General features: G+C 64.8%; 1 protein-coding gene across 7 annotated transcripts in view; it reads right to left on the bottom strand.

Moving 5' to 3' along the window:
* Nucleotides 1-15,053, bottom strand: part of VAV2 (vav guanine nucleotide exchange factor 2) — a 183,150-nt gene extending 168,097 nt beyond the window's left edge. For all 7 annotated transcript variants that reach the window (XM_061154210.1, XM_061154211.1, XM_061154213.1 and 4 more), the window contains exon 1: nt 14,790-15,053. In XM_061154210.1, the coding sequence (XP_061010193.1) occupies nt 14,790-14,993 (204 nt within the window). In that variant the 5' untranslated portion in view covers nt 14,994-15,053. The remainder of the gene's footprint in view (nt 1-14,789) is intronic.
* Between the last annotated feature and the right edge of the window lie 3,102 nt (nt 15,054-18,155).

Raw genomic sequence — 18,155 nt, 5'->3', positions numbered from 1 at the left:
CTTCAAGGAGAGGGGACTCAGACCCCCAAACAACCAGAGGAGGTGGGCGTCATCACCCACAAGGATAGGGATGCAGGCAGGCCCAGAAAGGGCACGGAGAGACGCAGAGCCCGGCCTCCCGACTACAGAGCCCTGCGCCTGGTCCCAGCAGTGAGCCACCCTGCTCCCGGGAAGCAGAGCCGCACGGCCTGGCGCAGAGAGAAGCCAGATCATAAACACACACACACACAAGGGTGGCGGACGGTGCGGTTTACAGCCTGGATTCACTAACTCGGTTATTCACTCCAGACAAGGCGCACGTCCTCCGGGGCCCACCCCTCAGCAGTGGCCAAGGGAACAGCCAGGAAGCGCAGCGCCCGCACGTGACCCTCCAGCGGGTCGTCCCCCAGTGCCCCAGCCTCCCTGCAGCCCTGCGGGTGGTGGGCGGGGAGGCTCCGGGAATCTCACGTCATCGGCCAACTCAGAGCGGCAGAGATGCTCTGGGACACCGCCGACAACCCACGTGGCTCGGGGAAGCAGACGCCGCGTCTGCAGGCTGGTTCCCAGAGACGATCACAGCTCCCGGGACACCCCTCCTTAAGGAGCGGCAGAGGAGGGGGCTTGTCAACCAGACACAGAGACTCACGGAGTCAGGCGCTTGGCGGCTCCCCTCAAGAATGAGTCCACACACACAGATCCCGGGCTTCCCTTGCGGGGACCCCAGATGCCCCAGAGTCTTCCTCCCTTCCACAGTCACTTCGCTCAGCGGTATCTGACTCTCTGCGACCCCGTGGACTATACAGTCCATGGGATTCTCCAGGCCAGAATACTGGAGTGGGTAGCCTTTCCCTTCTCCAGGGGATCTTCCCGAACCCAGGGATCAAACCCAGGTCTCCCACATTGCAGGCGGATTCTTTACCAGCTGAGCCACCAGGGAAGTCTCCCCCCTTCCACACTTGGGAGCATCTGGGGCAGAATGGATGGCCCATTTTACAGGTGGGCCAACTGAGACCCAAGCACGAAGCAAGTGGCCCAAGGTCTCCCGAGGGCCCATCTTCTCTCGTCACCTGCAGGAAGGCACGCGGGGCACAGAGCATCAGGACGAGGCCCTTCTGCACACAGAGGCTTCCGCCTGCCGGGCACCGGGCCCAGCCTGGCCCTGAGCCAGCAGGCCCGAGCATCTTGCCCTTCAGCCTCACCATCCTCCTGAGCAGGAGGAAGCAGTGTTCTCCCACGAAACTCGGAGACGACAGGAGACTTACCAAAGTCAGACACCAGGTAATAACGGGCTCAGGTGCCTGCAAGCGCCTGGCTCCCTCCCACGCCCCCGGGTGGGGACCGTCGCACAAGCATCCGTGCCGAGGACCCACACCCCCAGCTGCACCATCCCCCAAGGCCACCAGCAGAAAACCCCCAAGTTCCGTCTCACAGACAGGAAAAGGAGATGGGGAGAGGGGGGCTCGGCCCACCAGGGCAGGAAGATCTGGCCAAAGAAACACCTTCCAGCCATCAGTCAAGGGCCCCAGACAACCCATCAAAGTCAGACCCCTCATCCCCGGGACCCCACCTGGGACCCTAGGGACGGTGGCTGGTGAGACTGACCCAGCCCATCAGCCCCCACGTTAGAGCGCCCCTTGTGCAGGAAGGCAGGGTGCAGGACACCAGTGAGGTGAGCGTCCAGTTCCCACTTGGCCTTTGCAGAGACACGGCCGCCGGGCCGAGAGGACAGACAGTCAAGGAGGCAGAGGAGAAAGCAGGAAGCAGACTCAGAGCCAGTGGCCGACCAGGCTTGGCCCAGCCTGAGATTGATAAGCCAGGAGTGGGGGCTGGGGAGTTGTCCATTTGTTCTAGAATACGCCTCCCCATCCCACCCCCACCGAGCCAACTCACACTCATTCTTCGAGGCTCAGCTAAAAGGCACTTCCTCTAGAAAAGTTCCCGCTCCCACCTAGCCTGGGGGGACCCACAGCCCTGCTCCCACCTAGCCTGGGGGGGGACCCACAGCCCTGCCCACACCTAGACGGGGCCCCCCACAGCCCTGCCCCCACCTAGACTGGGGGGCCCACAGCCCTGCCCCCAGCTAGACTGGGGGGCCCACAGCCCTGCCCCCACCTGGACTGGGGGGCCCACAGCCCTGCCCCCACCTAGACTGGGGGGCCCACAGCCTTGCCCCCAACCCACCCGACACAGAGCCTCGAGCAGTGACGGAGCCCAGGCCTTCCCCAGTCTCCTCCTCCACCGACTTCCAGGTCATTCACGGCCACTCTACGAAGCCATCCCATTACTGCCCACAGAGGGGCCCAGTTCCTCTCCAGACCCTCTGCCAACACGGGCTCCGGGGAAAGCTCCCGGGGTGGAGAAAGGGAAGGTGTCATGTCACCACCTCCCAGCCCACACGGAGAGCCACCTCCCTCAGCAGCGGCAGGCGACATCCGCGGGGCTGACCACCCCAGAGCCGCCCAGCACTGCCGTCTGCCCAGGACCCAGCAGTGGTGAGAGGAACCCGGGTTCCCCTCCCCCGGGCTGTGCCCCTCGAGGACAGTCCCCCCAGAGCGCTCGGCGCCCGCGGCAGGAAGCTGCTGCAGGAGGCAGGCCGCAGCCCCCAGCCCCCTCCCGGCCCCCCAGCCCCCTCCGAGGCCCAGACCTGAGACCCCGACGTGGGGGTGGAGCGGCGCTTAGGCTGGACATGGCGGGTCTTGCCACTCAGAGGCGCTCATCCAGCTTTCGGAACCCAGCCCCTGCTGTCAGCACCAGCGTCCCCGGGCTACAGACAAGGCGGGCGACTTACCCAACGTCACAGGGCGGACCAACGACAGACACAGGCTCTGCCTTCCCTGTCCTGCGTGGACCAGGGCGGGCCCCGCGGGCCTGGCAAGCCCCCCAGGCGCCATGGGCTGGCACTGCTAAGGGCCCACGAAAGTGTCTTAGGTCAGAGACAGCACTTAAATATTTAAGATATCTAAATACACTATTCGGGGAGTTCCCTGGCAGTCCAGTGGTTACGACTTCAGCTTCTAAAGCAAGGGGCGCGGGTTCAATCCCTGGTCGGGGAGCGAAGACCCCACATGTCTCGACGCCAAAAAAAGCAAAACATAAAACGGAAACATCCCTGGAACAAATTCAATAATGACTTTAAAGCTGCTCCACGTCAAAAAGCTCTTTACAAACAAATAAGTAAGTATACACTATCCGTGTATTTGCCTCGACGCCAACGCGGTCATCAGCTGTGACTTAACATTCCTCTCGGAGGAAGGACCAGCTCACGGGCAGGTGTCCAGGCCACGCACCTGCTTTAACTCCTTTCGAAACTCTCCTCCCAACCCCGCGAGGGTGGTACTAGGTTTACTGCGGAACAGTGCAGAGAACATGGGCTTCCCCGCTGGCTCAGGGGTGAAGAACCCGCCTGCCGATGCAGGAGACAGGGGCTCGATCCCTGGGCCGGGAGGATCCTCTGGGAAGAGGAAATGGCAACTCATTCCAGTGTTCTTGCCTGGAGAAACCCCTGGACAGAGGGGCCTGGAGGGCTACAGTCCGTGGGGTCGCAAGTCAGCCACGACTTAACAAGTGAACAAGGATGACACCACGTACACGGCGTTCCCTGGCGGCCCCGTGGCGAGCGCTCCGGGCTCTCACTGCCAGGCCCTCGGTTCAGCCCCTGGTCAGGGAACTAAAACCCCACAAGCCTCACAGCCCAGCCAAAAGAAAAAAAAAGAACACATAACAAAATTTAGTACTTTCCCATGTTGTGCAACGACTCCCACTGTTAGTTCCATAACCTTCCATCACCCCGAACAGAGCCGGAACCCTTGGGCAGTCACTCCCCCTCCCCTGCTTTCCCTCCCACCCCCCGACGACCCGCGACCTGCCTTCTGCCGCCGTGGATTTGCACCTCCTGGTCGTTTCATAGAAACGGAATCACACCAGGCTTGTGCCTCCGTGTCTGGCTCCTGTCACTCAGCATAACGTTTCTGAGGCCCATCCATGCCAGAGGATCTCCGGGCTTTCTTCTCTATGGCTGAGGGTGCCCCACTGACTGGTCAGGCCACACGCTGTGGATCCATCGCCTGCCGCGGAAGATGCTCTGTTTACCCTCATCCTACAGAGGAGGAAACCGAGGCACCATGAAGGTCAAGCTCAGGGCCCACAGCGACGCGTGGCAAAGCCCAGGCTCCAGCCCCAGGCCCTGGCCACACCGACTGTGCCTCGAAATCACGAGAGACGGGTGTCTGGTCCCTTCGGCGAGCAACCCAGAGGGGAGGGGAGGGCACGCGGAGGGGCGCCAGGGGGCCCACACGCCCCGTCTCAGCCTGGGTCACACCCTGCTGCCCTGCCTCCCGCCTGCTTCCTTTGAGCCCTGGCGTGGCAAAGGAATTAAACCGCCTCAGGCGGAGAGAGACCTCCCGCATCCGGATGGGTGCTCAGAACCCACGTGAGCGAGTGATCTATCAGGTGGAGGTGACAGGCGCCCCTCTCACCGAACGACTCTGGGATGCGGGTCTCCAGTCCCGGCAGCCGACAAGCTGGGGGAGGGAAGTCGGATGCCCCGCCTCTGGGGTGCAGGGTAAACGAGGGGCCGGGGGAGCTTAGGGGCAGGGAGGGAGGCTCTCAGGACGTGGCTGTCATGAGCTTAAGGGTTCGGAACCTTCCACCTCGCCAGGGGGCCTTGGAGACGAGGCGTGAACAGACTAAACCTCTCCAGCTGCCTGCCCTGAGTGCCGGGCACTGGGAACCAGACGCCCCCTCACGTGGCTGAAAGATGGGGAGGTCCAGCTGCACCCATGGCCCTCCACGCCCACTGGGCCAAACCTGGCAGGAACACTTCCACCAACCACAGCCAACCCCACGGGGAGGACACCAAAACCCAGGCCTTGGAACCTCTGCACAAGGAGGGCCAGCCAGGCGAGCCCAGGCCCAGCCTCTCGGGACTGCAAGGCCGGGCAGGCAACTCGGCGGCTCAGAGCCACAGCCGCCAAGAGGGCTGCGCTGGCCCCTCACCCAGGGTCGGGGGTCTGGGGTCACCCACAAGCTCCGCACAGTGCCTGCACCCCACCCCTGAAGGCACCCCACGCTTGTGAGGCAAACACGACCATCAGGTGGATGTGGATGAAGACTGGAGAAGTATGGACAGTGTGTTTCAGAGGGAGGCGGGCAAAGGCAGGGCTGGGAGGGACGGGGAGGCGCCCAGAGCAGAGAAGCATCTGGAATCAAAACCTGCCCACCTGCGGGGTGACTGCGGTCAGGCGACGCCCCCCCACCCCCCCGCACCCTGCCCCGCCGTGTTCCAGCACACGCCTCTCCTGCTGCAGCCTCGAAGCCCCAGCAGAGCGGATGAACGGGTCAGGAGGCAGTGTGGCGACATGTCAAAAGTCCTCTGCCAGCAGAAGACAGCAGACAAGTGCCCCGACCCCGCAGAGATGACAACAAGGCCTCGGGGGCGGGGGGGAGGCCTGGAAGCTACTGAGCCCATGGCGGGATGGGAGGCCAGGGGGCTGGCAGCCACGCTCCCGCCCTCCTGGACCTGCACTCACCGGACACCACATGCACACGCTGCCTTTGTAACCAAAAGCACAAAACCAAACCAACCAACACAAGCGTTTACGGCCTAAAGTTTAAACTGGCTCAAGGGGACGAGGAGCACGCGTGTTAGAGATAAGTATTTTAATCCTTATGTAAACTCTGCGGCAATGACAGGTCCCACAAAACAGAGTGTGCGTTCCCAGCAACACGCACGCTTCCAAAGGCGGGGAGCCTCGCGTGGGGGCCGCCCCGCAGGGTCCTGTCCCGGTCGGCGGGTACCCCCTGCAGCGCGCCACCTCCCTCTGTGGCCGTGTGGTCATTACTCTTGCTTATCTCTGGGATTCAGAAACCGAAACGGTCTGGGCGGCCGCAGGATGCTGACCTCCGGAGAGTCCCTGGAAAGCGTGGCGCCCGAGAGGACCAAGAAGGCGGACGGAGGAGGGGAGCGGGGGGGTCGTCCGGGCCGAACTGGAAGCTTCCCTGGCTGGGGGGCGGTGGGGGCATCCAGCCCACCCAGGCCAAGAGCCAGCTCCTGACCCGGCACAGACGAGGTCTGCGGGGCCCGCGGCGTCCGCGCCCCCGCCCTGACTGCCCTCCCGGGTCAAGCTCAGGGTCTTCAGGAGGAGCAGAGCCCCAGGCCACAAGGGCGGCCGCCCAGCGTGAGGTGTGGAGCGGCAGCACGGGGGCACCACCCACTGCGCTCGGCCCCTTCAGACGCCGGGCTCAGAGCTTCAGGCGCCTCCGTCCTTGCTGACCCCCAGGAGCGGCCGTCAGACAAGCCCTTCACAGCAGAGGAGACTGGGGCTGGGGGGCGGTGCTGGGGGGATGCGGCACAGCCCAGCAGAAGGGACCAGGATCTTAACCCACGTCCCGGAGGGGTCAGCGCTGCGCCCGGCCACACCCCGGGGAGGCCGCCCCCACTGCCCTGTGCTCACGAGGCCTCTGAGGTGTGGGAAACGGGCGGGTGGGGGCGGGCTGCCTCGGGTGGCTCCACCAGAACCGGCGGCCCGGGGTCCCCGGGGGGGTGTCGGAGAAGACGCCGCGCGGCCACCAGGACCTAGCCAGGGGACGTGGATGGGGAGGGAGCAGACCGACCAGGATGCCACGCTCTGCCGTGCGCACGATGCGGCAGCCTCAGCAGCTCACGGCCGGGCCTCGGCCTCAGGCAGACCCCCTGCTTCACTGGCAGGCCAGGCGCCCACGCCAGCTCGGAGCTGAGGCAGGCGCAGGAAGAAGCAGTCTGCAGCGGGCCCAGCACCTCCTCGGGGAGCCCACCTGGCTTCCCGGGCCCAGCCCCCGGCCTCCTGCCCGCTGTCCTCTCCATCTTCACCCTTCGTGAATCCCTGGCGCTGTCTCCCCTCCAGAAGGTCAGACACGGGAAGGGGTCTCCTCTGCCCAAGGCCTGCAGATGGATGGTCAGCAGAGGAGACTTGAGTAAACGACGTGGTGACCCCACCCCAGCTGCCGGGGGGCAGGTGAGGGGACAGGCCTAGAAGCTACGCAGATAGAAGATGGAGCCGGGCAGCTGGGCTGGCTCTGGGTTCAGGCACTGCGCGTCCCCTGCCTCCTCACCCACGGGGACCGTGCCAAGGCTGTTTAGCTGGCAGAGAGGGAGGAGCAAAGTGAAGGGCACTCTAGAGGCCGAGACCTGGGCGGCTTGGCCGGAGGCCTCTGCCCTCATGCAGCTGCGTGTCCCAAGCCGCCTGTCACACCTCCCTTCATGGGGCACAGCCGCCCAACCCTGCCCTTCACAGGGTCTCCCGAGGCCCAGGGGACGTGCCGTGGCTCGGATGCCAGGGAGCAAACTTTCTCGGGACAGGGCATGGCCAGGCAGCAGCCATCTGCCAGGGGCGGGGGTGGGGCGGAGTGGCAACCCCTCACCCCAGCCTCCACCCCCACTGAGCCCCACCCCTGCAGCAAAAACCTCCAGCCTTTAGTTCCTGAAGGCGTCTGGTTTCCCAAGGCAGCTCAGGCGCCACCTCCTCCATGAAGCCCTCCGTGGCCTCCCTGCACCCAGGAACCTAAACATCCCTGCCGGCTGAGGACAGCCCAGCCCCAGAGGACAGGACAGCAGCCAAGAGCCTCTCAGAAGGAAGCAGCAGAGAGAACGGCTGAGATCCCTTCTGTTAGGCGCCGGCCCGGGTCATCAGCAGGCGAAGGGGCGGGGTGCTGCCGACCAGCGCTGGATCCTCCACTTGGGCCCGGGGTCCCCCATGCCCCCCACACACACCACCTGGGGCAGGAGGGGGGTGCAAACCCCGGGGCCCTGGCATCCCGCGGGGGGCCGTACCACCAAGAGGCCCTACAGCCGTCAGAGGCGAAGGGAGGCCAGGTGGACGGTGGAGGCCCTGCCCCGGGAAGCCGCCGGCGAGCCAGGGCCAGTGACCAGCCGGTGGGAGCGAGTGGGCCACCCGGGCGTGGGGTGGAGGTGCAGCGTTCGGAGGCTTACCAGGCCTGGTGGGAGGCAGGCCCACATTCTCTCTCCAAATCCTCCCGATGGCCTGAGGGGCGGCCACGGTCCACCCCAGTCCAAGCAGGGAGACCGAGGCTCGGCCAGCCAGAGACACATCATCACAGGGTTGTCACCGCGGCCGAGCGGCCAGCGGGTGCCCCTCCGCGGCCGTCGCGGGCAGCTCAGTGGGCTGAGGGCATAGAAGCCCGAGCCACACACGATGCAGGGACGCAGTGAGGTCATCGCCACCGCGCTCAGTGCAGTTTCCGGGCAGCAGGTGAGCCCGAAGGAAGCTTTGTTCCCTGGAGCAGTTCCTGCCTGACCAGCCAGGGCCAAGGGCTCTGGATACAAATGGAGACATAATTGCAAACTGTGATGGGAACGGGGAGGGGAGGATCCCCGGGGACCAGGACACCTTCGCAGGCTCTGGGAAGAGCTCTGAGCAGGCGAACCGCAGCCTGGCTCTCCCCAGCCTCCAGGCTGAGAAAGGTTTTCACGTATTTAAATGGTTAGGGAAAAAAAAAAAAATAGTAATTCGTGATACGTGAAAAGTATCCGAAATTCACATCTCCTTCTCCATGAAAACATTTCACAGGCATACAGACCCCCGCTCCTTCACAAATTATCCAGACCACCTTTGCCAAATGAGGGCAGAGTCCAGTATTTGTGAAGGGACCGTCTGGCCCACGGGGCCCGGAATATTTACTACCTGGCCCCCGAGAGAAAGCGCCTGCCGGCTCCTGCTCTGGGAAGACAGGCGCTGGCGGCCGGCTGGGCGCCAGGGCAGAAGCGGCATCCAAGGGACAGTCAGGAGAGAGGTCCACCTGGGCGTCGTCCCAGCAGCCCTGCCCTCGTCCTGGGAAACCTCGGCCACAGGCACGGCCCGGACACGGGGACAGACAGCGGGGCCGGAGGACACCTGGCTGCCCAGAAGGGGCCAGCCTCGGTCGTGTGGAACCTCAGGGCTGGAAATGGCTCCAATGAGGCCCCCAGAGCAGGGTCACCTTATGGCTACCTGCCCTGGTCAGGCCCTGGGCCCGGGCGCGGCTGAGTCCCCGCTTCCGGCACTGAGACGCCCCGCTTCCAGGCCCCAGGCCACAGACAGACACCAAGGGCCATCCCTCAGCACGGCCTCCCGTCCGGGACTCAGCAGTCCTCGGCCTGCCCGCCAGCGGTCATCCCAAAGCCAGGGGGCTGTCATCCACAGCCACGGCACGAACGTTCCGCCACCACCAGCCCGTGCCCACCCACAACCAGGGCAGGGGATGCCCGCCAGCCCTCCCTGCCGACTCCCAGACCGAAACCTCAGCCCCTGCCCTCCCCCCGACACACACCCAGGCCGCAAGGGCCCCTCCAGCCAGCAGGTCAGTGCCACAGACGAGACCCCTGCCCCCTGCCTCTGCACTCCCCTCCCCACACCAGCCCTGGGGTACACACTGGGTGCCCACGGACCCTGCCACCCGGAAACCCCGACGCTCAGGAAGACTCGTCGTCATCAGCCCCCTCAGGAGCCTTTGCAGGCATTTGTCCTAATCGCCCTCCTCGCATGAAATTTTAATACCACAGATGTACTGGGTATCTGCTCTTTTCTCTCGGCGCGTCTGCGCTTGATGCAGGAGAAGAATACGCCTTCTCCACCCCCACAGGTCTGATTTCTGGCCCCTTGGGCGTGGGTCATGCACAGCGTAATCTTAGAATTAATGTGACACAGTTCTCTTCACTTTTTTAATACGACCACCAGGAATATTCTTAAGAGATGGATGCAGCTCACATATTTCTACTTGGCGGCACCACTACAGAGAGAAGACAAATAGAAATGTGAACGCGAGCAGCCCTGTGTGTGCACAAGACACGCGCGCACACACGTCTGTGTTCCCTCGGAGCACATGCGCACACACTGCCCAGGTCTGAGCAATAAGCAGAGGCGACAGAGCAGGACAGGTGTGTCTGCAGCCAGACCCCAGCTTCACACCGGCCGCCGCACTGCGGACCCGGGGCCCCTTACGCCAACGGCTGGTTCCTGAGCTGGGACAAAATAGGATACAAGATGACCTCAAGTATCTTGTGCTAGGAAGGCGACAGAGCTCAAAAAAAAAACGGTGGGAATGTGTCAAAAAGACACAGAAGCAGCTTGAAGCAGCGGCCCCTGGTCCAACCTGAGACCATCTGAGCATCAAAATGAAGAGTGATGGTGACCGACGGGAATCCGCTGAAGAGAAGAGGAAACCACAGTCCGGAGCGGTAGAAAGAGAGGAAGGAAAGGGAACGGGGAAGGGCAGCGACGGGGAGGGAGGGAGGACCTCCTCAACGTGCCTCCCGGAGAACATTCGCCATCTACACGGCGGGGACAGAGGACCTTCAGAGCAAAGCCGCCTGGCAAACACCGCTGGCATCAAGGGACTTAAAGCCAACACCCCCAGCGGGAGGACACTTGGAAACCGCTCGCCACCTGCGAGACAGGATCCAGGAGAGGCACCGCATGGTCACTCCACCCGCTCCAGGGGCAAAGCCTGAATCCCACACAAGGAACCGGTGGCCGAACCCAAAGGGAGGGACATTCCATGACAAAAGGGGCCTGCCAGCTTCAAAAGCGTCAAGGTCAGGAAAATCAAGGTGAGGCTGAGCGGCCATCCCGGCCCCCCGGTGGACCCTTGGCTGAAACGGGCGTTTGTGGAGACCTGTGTCCAAACTCGAGTGGATTCGGTGGTGGCAGCCTCGCCACTGTTTGCTGGGTTCGGGTGTCTGCGGAGGGGACCTCTGTAGGAGCCCTGCGGGGGTGCAGGGTGCCAACAACCTCTCACGAGTGTCAAGACACGTTCAAAGTTAAAACAAAATCTGACTTAGCAGAAAAGGCTTCCTTGTTTCCACGGGAACGAGCCCTCGTCTCCTTGCTCCCCGCTGACCCCCCAAAGCCTTGGGAACCGTGTCCCCCTGCCTGCACTCAGGGACTCTCCGGACACTTAGAGGCCATCTCTCTGTCCACGGACACCTCAACGGCCTACTGTGTCCTGCTCACCGGAAAACATCTCGGAGCAGGGACTGGGCGCCTGCCAGGCTGCGCTTGTTCCTCAAAGGAAGGCTCAGAATGACATGAGCAAACGGGGGGGACGGCTGTCAGAGGCCCAGAGACCCCTCGGGAGGGCTCACATCACACAGGCCTGGGGCGGGAGCGCGGCCACACCCAGAATCTAACCAGCTCCACGGTTTCGAAGGGTGAGCAGCGAGTGTGTCCTGAGGGGCACTTGTTACTGAAGCAAGCCGTGGGGAGCGCAGGGTCAGAGGTTCACACCGGGACACGGGAGGCCAAGGGCCAGGCTCACAGAGCTTGTAACAGGACGGGAGGGAATGAAAACAGAGCCGGCTTCCTAGAGGAGGTGGCTGCTAGATTCAGCTCCCACAGGAAGACGCAGGCCAAAAGCAGGGGCGGTCTCCCAGCGTGGGCCCAGCGCAGGCTTGGGGGTGGAGGAGGCAGAGGGATTGGCACGAGGAAGGGTGGAGGTGTGGGTCAGGGGAAGCCCTCTCTGCTGGCCCTGTGGGCTGCCTCCCTAGCCTGTGTCTCCGGGAAGGAGGCTGGGCGGCTGGTCCCCAAAGGTCGAGACTGCAGACTAAACGCAAGGGCTGGCTGCTGGCATCAGCAATCTCAGGACGTCATAACCCAAGCTGCTCGGGACACACACGATCTCGTATTCGGATCAGCAGATTGTGGCCATGCCTAATTAGTTTAATTAAACCCAAGGTGGCTGCCAGGCATTTTGGATTTAAAAAAAAAAATATTAAAGCACACCCCGCCAGCTCCAGAAGGGCAGGACAAAGGGGCACCTGGGGGCTGCCCGAGAAGCCGTCCTCGCTCCTGGCTCTGCACACAGGAGATGCTCAGTGAGTGCACACGGCTGTGACACATCTTCAGGGCAAAGAACTCAGCGGAGGGGCACGCAGACGGCAGGGCCACTAAAGCATAGTGCCCTGAGACGAGGATGCCACTGTCATAGGAGAGGCCAGGGCAGCATTCTGGAATGAGAGGACGTCGGGCAGGCCTCTGGGCTGGCCGGGGCCATGGAGAGGCACGCAGTGGCCACAGGAAGATGAAAAAGGGCCCCGCCCACTGGCCAGCAAAGTAGCCAGACCCCACAGGAAACAGGCATGCACGCCCCGCCCCACCCATGCCGTGGAAAGAGACACACATCAGGAACAACCTGAGAAGCAGGCCAGGAGCACTCGTCAGAAAGCCAAAGAGCGCAGAGAAAAGGCTTCTGAAATCAGAATTTATTTAAACAGTCCCGAAAGGGAGGCCCAACTTCATGTTTCAGTTTCACCACCTGCTACCTGTGTGACCTGGGGCAAGTCACTCGACCTCTCTGAGATGCAGGTTTCTGATTTATGAAACAGGGGTGCGGACTTCCCCAGCGGCTCGCTGGTTAATAACTCACCCGCCAATTCAGGGACACAGGTTCGATCCCTGGTCGGGGAAGACCCCACTTGCCGCGGAGCAACTAAGCCCGTGCGCCTAGAGCCCGCACTCCGAAACAAGAGAAGCCACCGCAGGGAGGACGGGATCACACACACACACGTGCATCACAACAAACAGCCACTTGCCGCAGCTAGAGAAAGTTCATGCGCTGCAACGGAGACCCAATGCGCCAAAAACATCAGTAAGAAAGAAACAAGGGCGGCCTGTGCCTCCCAGGACGGTGCCTCGCCCAGGGCAGGACGGGTGAGAAGGGGCAGCTGCAGTTTTCTCGGGATGCAGTCACCGTGGACCGGGAGGACCGCATCCTCTTCCCTCCTCGTCTCGGGCACAGAAGCACCCCAGACAGCAAAGAACAGCTGCACAGACAGACTCCACGTTCCTCTCCCAAACCTTGCGCAGCCAGACATGGTCCACAGGACTGTTCTTTAATGGGAATACACAGATGGGGCCCTCCGGCTAACCCAGGTTTATGGAGCACCCACAACCAACCCCGTGCCAGCCACAGACATACAAAGACCAGTGTGACCAGCTCCACCCTCCATGAGATGACAGGCAGGGGAGACCAGCCCTCAGCCACAAGGCGCCATGCCTGCCCACGTCCAGATGAGATGGCTAATGTTCGGTCAGCACACATCACTAAGGACATTCTCCGCTTTCCCTCGGGGAACCCTCCCATCAGGGCTGTAAGGCGGCCCCTGGTGCCGGCCCCACTACACAGGTGGGGAAACTGAGGCCCTTAAAGCGGCCACTGGCAGGAGGCGACAGCGCCCACCTCACTAAGAGCACGTGGCCGTGAAGACAGACACACCTTAGCTCCCTTTAGCGCCCCTTCACCCGGGCTGGGGTGGGGGGCTCCAGGGACCCCAGGAAGTCTGCATTTCCATCACTGGGGCTGAGCCAGCCACCTGCCAGCGCCCGTCCTCCCCATCCTGTCCTGGAGAGGGGGCAGCCCCAGGACCCAACCCCGGCTGTGCCCCTCTGCCAACCAGCTGGGGGGTGGGGGGCAGCCCCTGCTGTTCACAGCCAGAGGCAGACACTCCAGGCCCAGCTCTGCCCTCAGCAGCTCTTCCTCCCCTCAGTTCCTCCAGCCCTAAAATGGGTAAGTCCTTCCCAGCCCCCGGGGGGGAGGACTGGATCTGTGAGAGCACCCCGAAATCAGGGCACCCGGCCCCAGGACCTCAGCTCCGAGAGGGCCCGGGTCGGCGCTGGCTTCAGGGAGCTTGGGGCCCTGCCTGGGCCATGCGCCACCCTGGAGCAGGAGGGTGGCCCCCTGCCCGTCAGGACTCCTCTTTGTCAGCAGCCGCCCCATCCTCTCGGGGGGGGGGGGGGGGGCGGGGGGAGGCGCCCCCATCTCCTTGGAAACGCGGTCACAGCCAAAGGGCAGAGGCCATGCAGTCCAGCCTGCAAAAGCAGTGACTCACGCCATCCCTCCTCCCCAGCCCACTTCGGATGTCACACTTGTGAAGGGCCCTTGTCCATCTGGGCTTGTTGAGGGTCACAGAAGAGGGGCTCTGCTGCTGGCCTGCTGCGGGATGGCCCCGCAGAGGTGCGGGATGGGGCCGAGGGGCCAGGAGCCTGCCCTCTGCTTAAGTCTTCACCAAGTTCCTTAGAAGCCAGAGAGGCAGCTCCCGCTGGCCAAGCAGACATTTTCCTGCCTGCCTGCCCGGCAGCCACATGCGCCTCCGCCTCGACAAAGGCCATGCTTGAGGGTCCTGGGGAGGCCACGAGGGGCTCCGGGTTCCCACCGAGTTGCATGACCCTGTGGCGCGGCGCTGCCTGCCCCCTCCCCCGGGGGTCAGGAGGAGGCCGGGCCGGCGAGGGGGCGGCCGCCCCCACCCACCGGCTCTCCCTGGCGGCTAGGGCTCCCGGCTCCACCAGCCCCTCCCGCCGCGCCCCGCTCCCGATGCCTGTCGGTTCGTCTTCCAGGGCGCCCAGCCACCAGGCGCAAAGCCAAGGGACACTATGCCTGAGGAGGCCACCGGCGCGGCCGGATCTCTGGGGTCCGCAGGGGCCGGAACTCGCTGGGTCCCGACGCCAAGGCCGGGAAGGGAGGGCGGCGGTGGTGAGTGCCCCGCCGGGGCTCGATGTGCCCACGTTCCCGGCAGGCGCGGACCCAGCGGCGGGCGCTCCCAGGCAGTGCCCCGAGGCGGCGGAGGTGCGCCCCGGGCTTGGGGGACTTTGGCTAACTTCGTGCCTCCGGGGATCGCCCCTCGAAGCAGCCGGCTCCGAGGCCCGGGGCGCGTCTCCTCTCGGCTCCCCGTCCAGCCGTCCGCCGACGTCCCCAAGGCTACCGCTCGGATCGGGTCCCCGGGGCCGCCCAGCGGCGCGAACAGCCACAAACCGGGGCCCCTCCCGGCGCGCCCGGACCCTCACCTGGGACATCTGCGGCCGGAAGTTGACGTCCTTGAGGTCGATGGAGCCGGGGGAGAGGTTGTGCAGCAGCTGGCACAACAGGACGCCGTCGCGCAGCGCCTGGGCCAGGTCGAAGACCACGGCCGAGGGCCAGACGACGCGGTGGTTGGGCGGCAGGACCCTGCAGTCGATGAGCCAGCGGCCGCATTGCCGCCACTGCTCCATGGCGCCCGCGCCAGCCGGGCCGGCCAGCTCAGGGCCGCGCTCCGGCCAAAGTGCGGCGGCCGCGGGGCATCCCGCCCGCCCGCGCGGGGCTCGGCGGCCGGGGCGGGGCTTCGCGCGGGCGGCCCCGGGCCCCCGCCGCGCCGCCGCGCGTCCCCTCCTCCTCCTCCGCCTCCTCGGCTCCTCGCCCACGTGCGGTCGCGGGGCGGGCGCCGGGCAGCCGGCCGGGTCCCCCTTCACACACACAAGTCCCTCCAGGCCCCGGGCCGGGCACCGCGCAGCCCACCGCCGCAGCGCCCCTCGATCCGCGCCGCCCGGCGCCGCATTCTTCGCTCGGGGCGCCCCGCGGCCGCCGCAGCTTCTGCCCCGCCCGAGACAAAGGCCCGGAGGGTCGCTCGCTCAGCGCGTCCGGGGCCTGGGCCGCCCTCGCCGCCGCCGCTTTGTTCGCCCCGCCTTCGGGTTCAGCGCGCGGTGCCCGGCGATCCGACTCTGCAGCTCGGCGGCTCCGGGGTGCTGGGGGCGCGGGGGTGCGGCCCGGGGCGGGGTAGGGGCGGGGCCGGCGCGCGCGCCTGGCGCCGCCCCCTCGTCCCCCACTTCCTGCCCCGCGGCAGCTCTCCGAAGTAGCGCAGGGCGGGGGCAGCGGCGCGGCCGCGGCCCCGAGCCCGCGGACTTTCTCCGAGACGCACCAGGACTTTGGGGAACCTCTGCGCCCCGGGCGCGCGACCTCGCCTGTGGAGTGACGGCCGGTCGTGGTCTCTGCGCCCCTCCTGCGTTTCAGGAGGAGTTCGGGAGGTGGCCCTCGTCGCGCTGGGGACCTCTGCGTGGTCCTTCGGGCAGGACAGACCCTGGAGGGGACACAGACTAGGCGGACTCGTCCGAAGCCCTCTCGGTCCACGAAGCGACCCCCGGAGGAGAACTCGAGGCGGGAGGCACACGGGCGGGAGACTCGCCCAGAGCCCCTTCCTGTCCTGTGCCCTGGGCAGGGACCCGCAGGAAAGCCCCCGATCGCGCACAAAGGCCGGGATTCCCCTGTTCTGTAACCCAAAGGCTTACCCCTGGCAGCTGCCCAGAGGGCAAACCCTGGCGTCGGAGATGGAATATGTGACATAGTAGGTGGGAGAGAGGAAAGGGGACGCGACCAGACCCGGCCCCGGGTGGCACCGCCTCCTCGCTGGGTCCCCTGACCCCGCCTTGAACTCCTTCCTGGGCCGCCCTCTGGGGGGAGTGGGTGGGCTGTGTCCCGGCAGCTGGCCTCCTGCGAAGGTGGCCGGACTTCCAGGAGGAAAGGAGCCGGTCTGGCAGTGAAATGATGCGGATCCTGGCTCAGCTGTCAGGAGACCCCGGTTCTCAGCTGGGTGAACCTGAACAAGTGTGATCCCCTCGCTAAGACTGGCGCAGGCTTGGGGTGAGGGTGGGGGTGACCAATCCTGAGCCCCCCACACACTCGGGTTGAGCCCTGGGGCAGCACCCGGCAGCTTCCCTTGTGACCCAGATTGCCTCTTTTTTTTGGCATTCCTGCAGCAGGAGCCAGCGCAGGGCAAAAGTCCGCTGCTGACCCAGCGAGGGTCCCCCGAGGCCCCCTGCCACCACCACCCCCCACTCTGGGCACTGGTCTCTGCAGAGAGTCAGGCTGGCCCCTTCCCAAACCCCTTCCTGAGGAGGAAGAACGGGGACCCTGGCCAGGTTCTGGCCCCTGGACAGAAGTGAGGGAGGGGCTGGCCTCTCAGGACACACCCCAGGCCCTGGCGGGAGTAACATCAGGCCAAGCTGCTGTCCGGGCGGAAGCGGGTGTGGCAGCTTCATGAACCTGGACAGGAAGGAGCCGGCTTGAGACGGGTGGGATCCAGCCTGCCTTGCCCGAGACAAAAGGTTGCCCCTCGCAGCAGGCAGATTCCTCAGGCATCGCCCTGAGAAATCACCAAGTGGGGGCAGAGCCGGCACCGGCACCTCCAGCCGCCCCTCATCTGAGACACTGCGGGGCCCCCTCCCGGGGCAGGACCCCCCCATAGGGTGGACAGCCCCTCCCTGCGGGAATCACTGGTGAGGAGGGGACAGGAGTAGTTATCCGGGAGCTCTGCACAGTGCTGAGGGTGGAATGGGGTGCTCCTTGGGGTTCTCATGACTCCCCGTCTTCCTGCCTGGACAGGGAACCAGCCCAGAGGAGGAGCCCCAGCTGGGGACAGGGGCAGCCCCGCACCGGCCAACTGCACGGGCGGTCGTCTGCCGCCCCCTGGTGGGAGCGGCGGGCACTGTGGCCGCCTGGCTGCCCCGTGGCCAGGCGCTGCCCAGCGCCCGCACGGTCAGGTTTAGCCCAGAAGGGAGCCAAGGCAGGAGACCTGGGCCTCCCCACTGTGTGTTACTGAGCCAACCCCAGCGCCTTCCTGACTCCCAGTGACTGAAAGAGAGTACGGGGGACACTGACACGGCCCGTGGACCTCCCAGGGTTTGGAGGAGGCTCTGAAGGAGGGGGCTGGGTGGGAACGAATGAATGAAAGGAGCTTGACGGAACTCTTCCAAACCCTCAGTGTGTTGTGAGCGCGGCTGGGCTGTGTCGAGTCAGAGGACAGCTCAAGAAGAGGGGACACCGCTCCGGAATGTCCTGCCGGCATCCACTCCTGCTCACACTCAGCTGCTTGCCGAGACGGCCTGCGGCACAACCCAGGAGGCACCATTCCCATCGTCCATGCAGACAGCGCCCCGGGGAGGAGCCCACAACCTGCCAGTGGATGGTGTCCTGGGAGGTTGCCCTCGGGGCTTCCCAGGTGGCTCAGATGGAAAAGAATCCGCCTGTAATACAGGAGACCTGGGTTCGATCCCTGGGCTGGGAAGGTTCCCCTGGAGGAGAGCATGGCAACCCACTCCAGTATTCTTGCCTGGAGAATCCCCGTGGACAGAGGAGCCGGCGGGCTACAGCCCGTGGGGTCACACAGAGTCAGACATCACTGCGTGAGTGAGCACATGTGGCCCACCGTGACGGCACTTTTCCTCAGCAAGAGAGGCCTGTGATAAGCGCTGGACGGTCCCCAGGAGAGGCAGGAAGCTGGGAGTCCCAGCCCAGTGGCATGGATGAAGCCCACAGGGCAGAGAGTCACCTACCTCGAAGTAGGGACAGAGGGTCACAGGCCCCCACTCTGGGCCGCTCGGCCTCCACCTGCAGTGCCCTGG

This window comes from Dama dama, chromosome 11 (assembly GCF_033118175.1).
Source record: "Dama dama isolate Ldn47 chromosome 11, ASM3311817v1, whole genome shotgun sequence".
NCBI lineage: Eukaryota > Metazoa > Chordata > Mammalia > Artiodactyla > Cervidae > Dama > Dama dama.
This window is presented reverse-complemented; position numbering and strand designations above follow the sequence as displayed.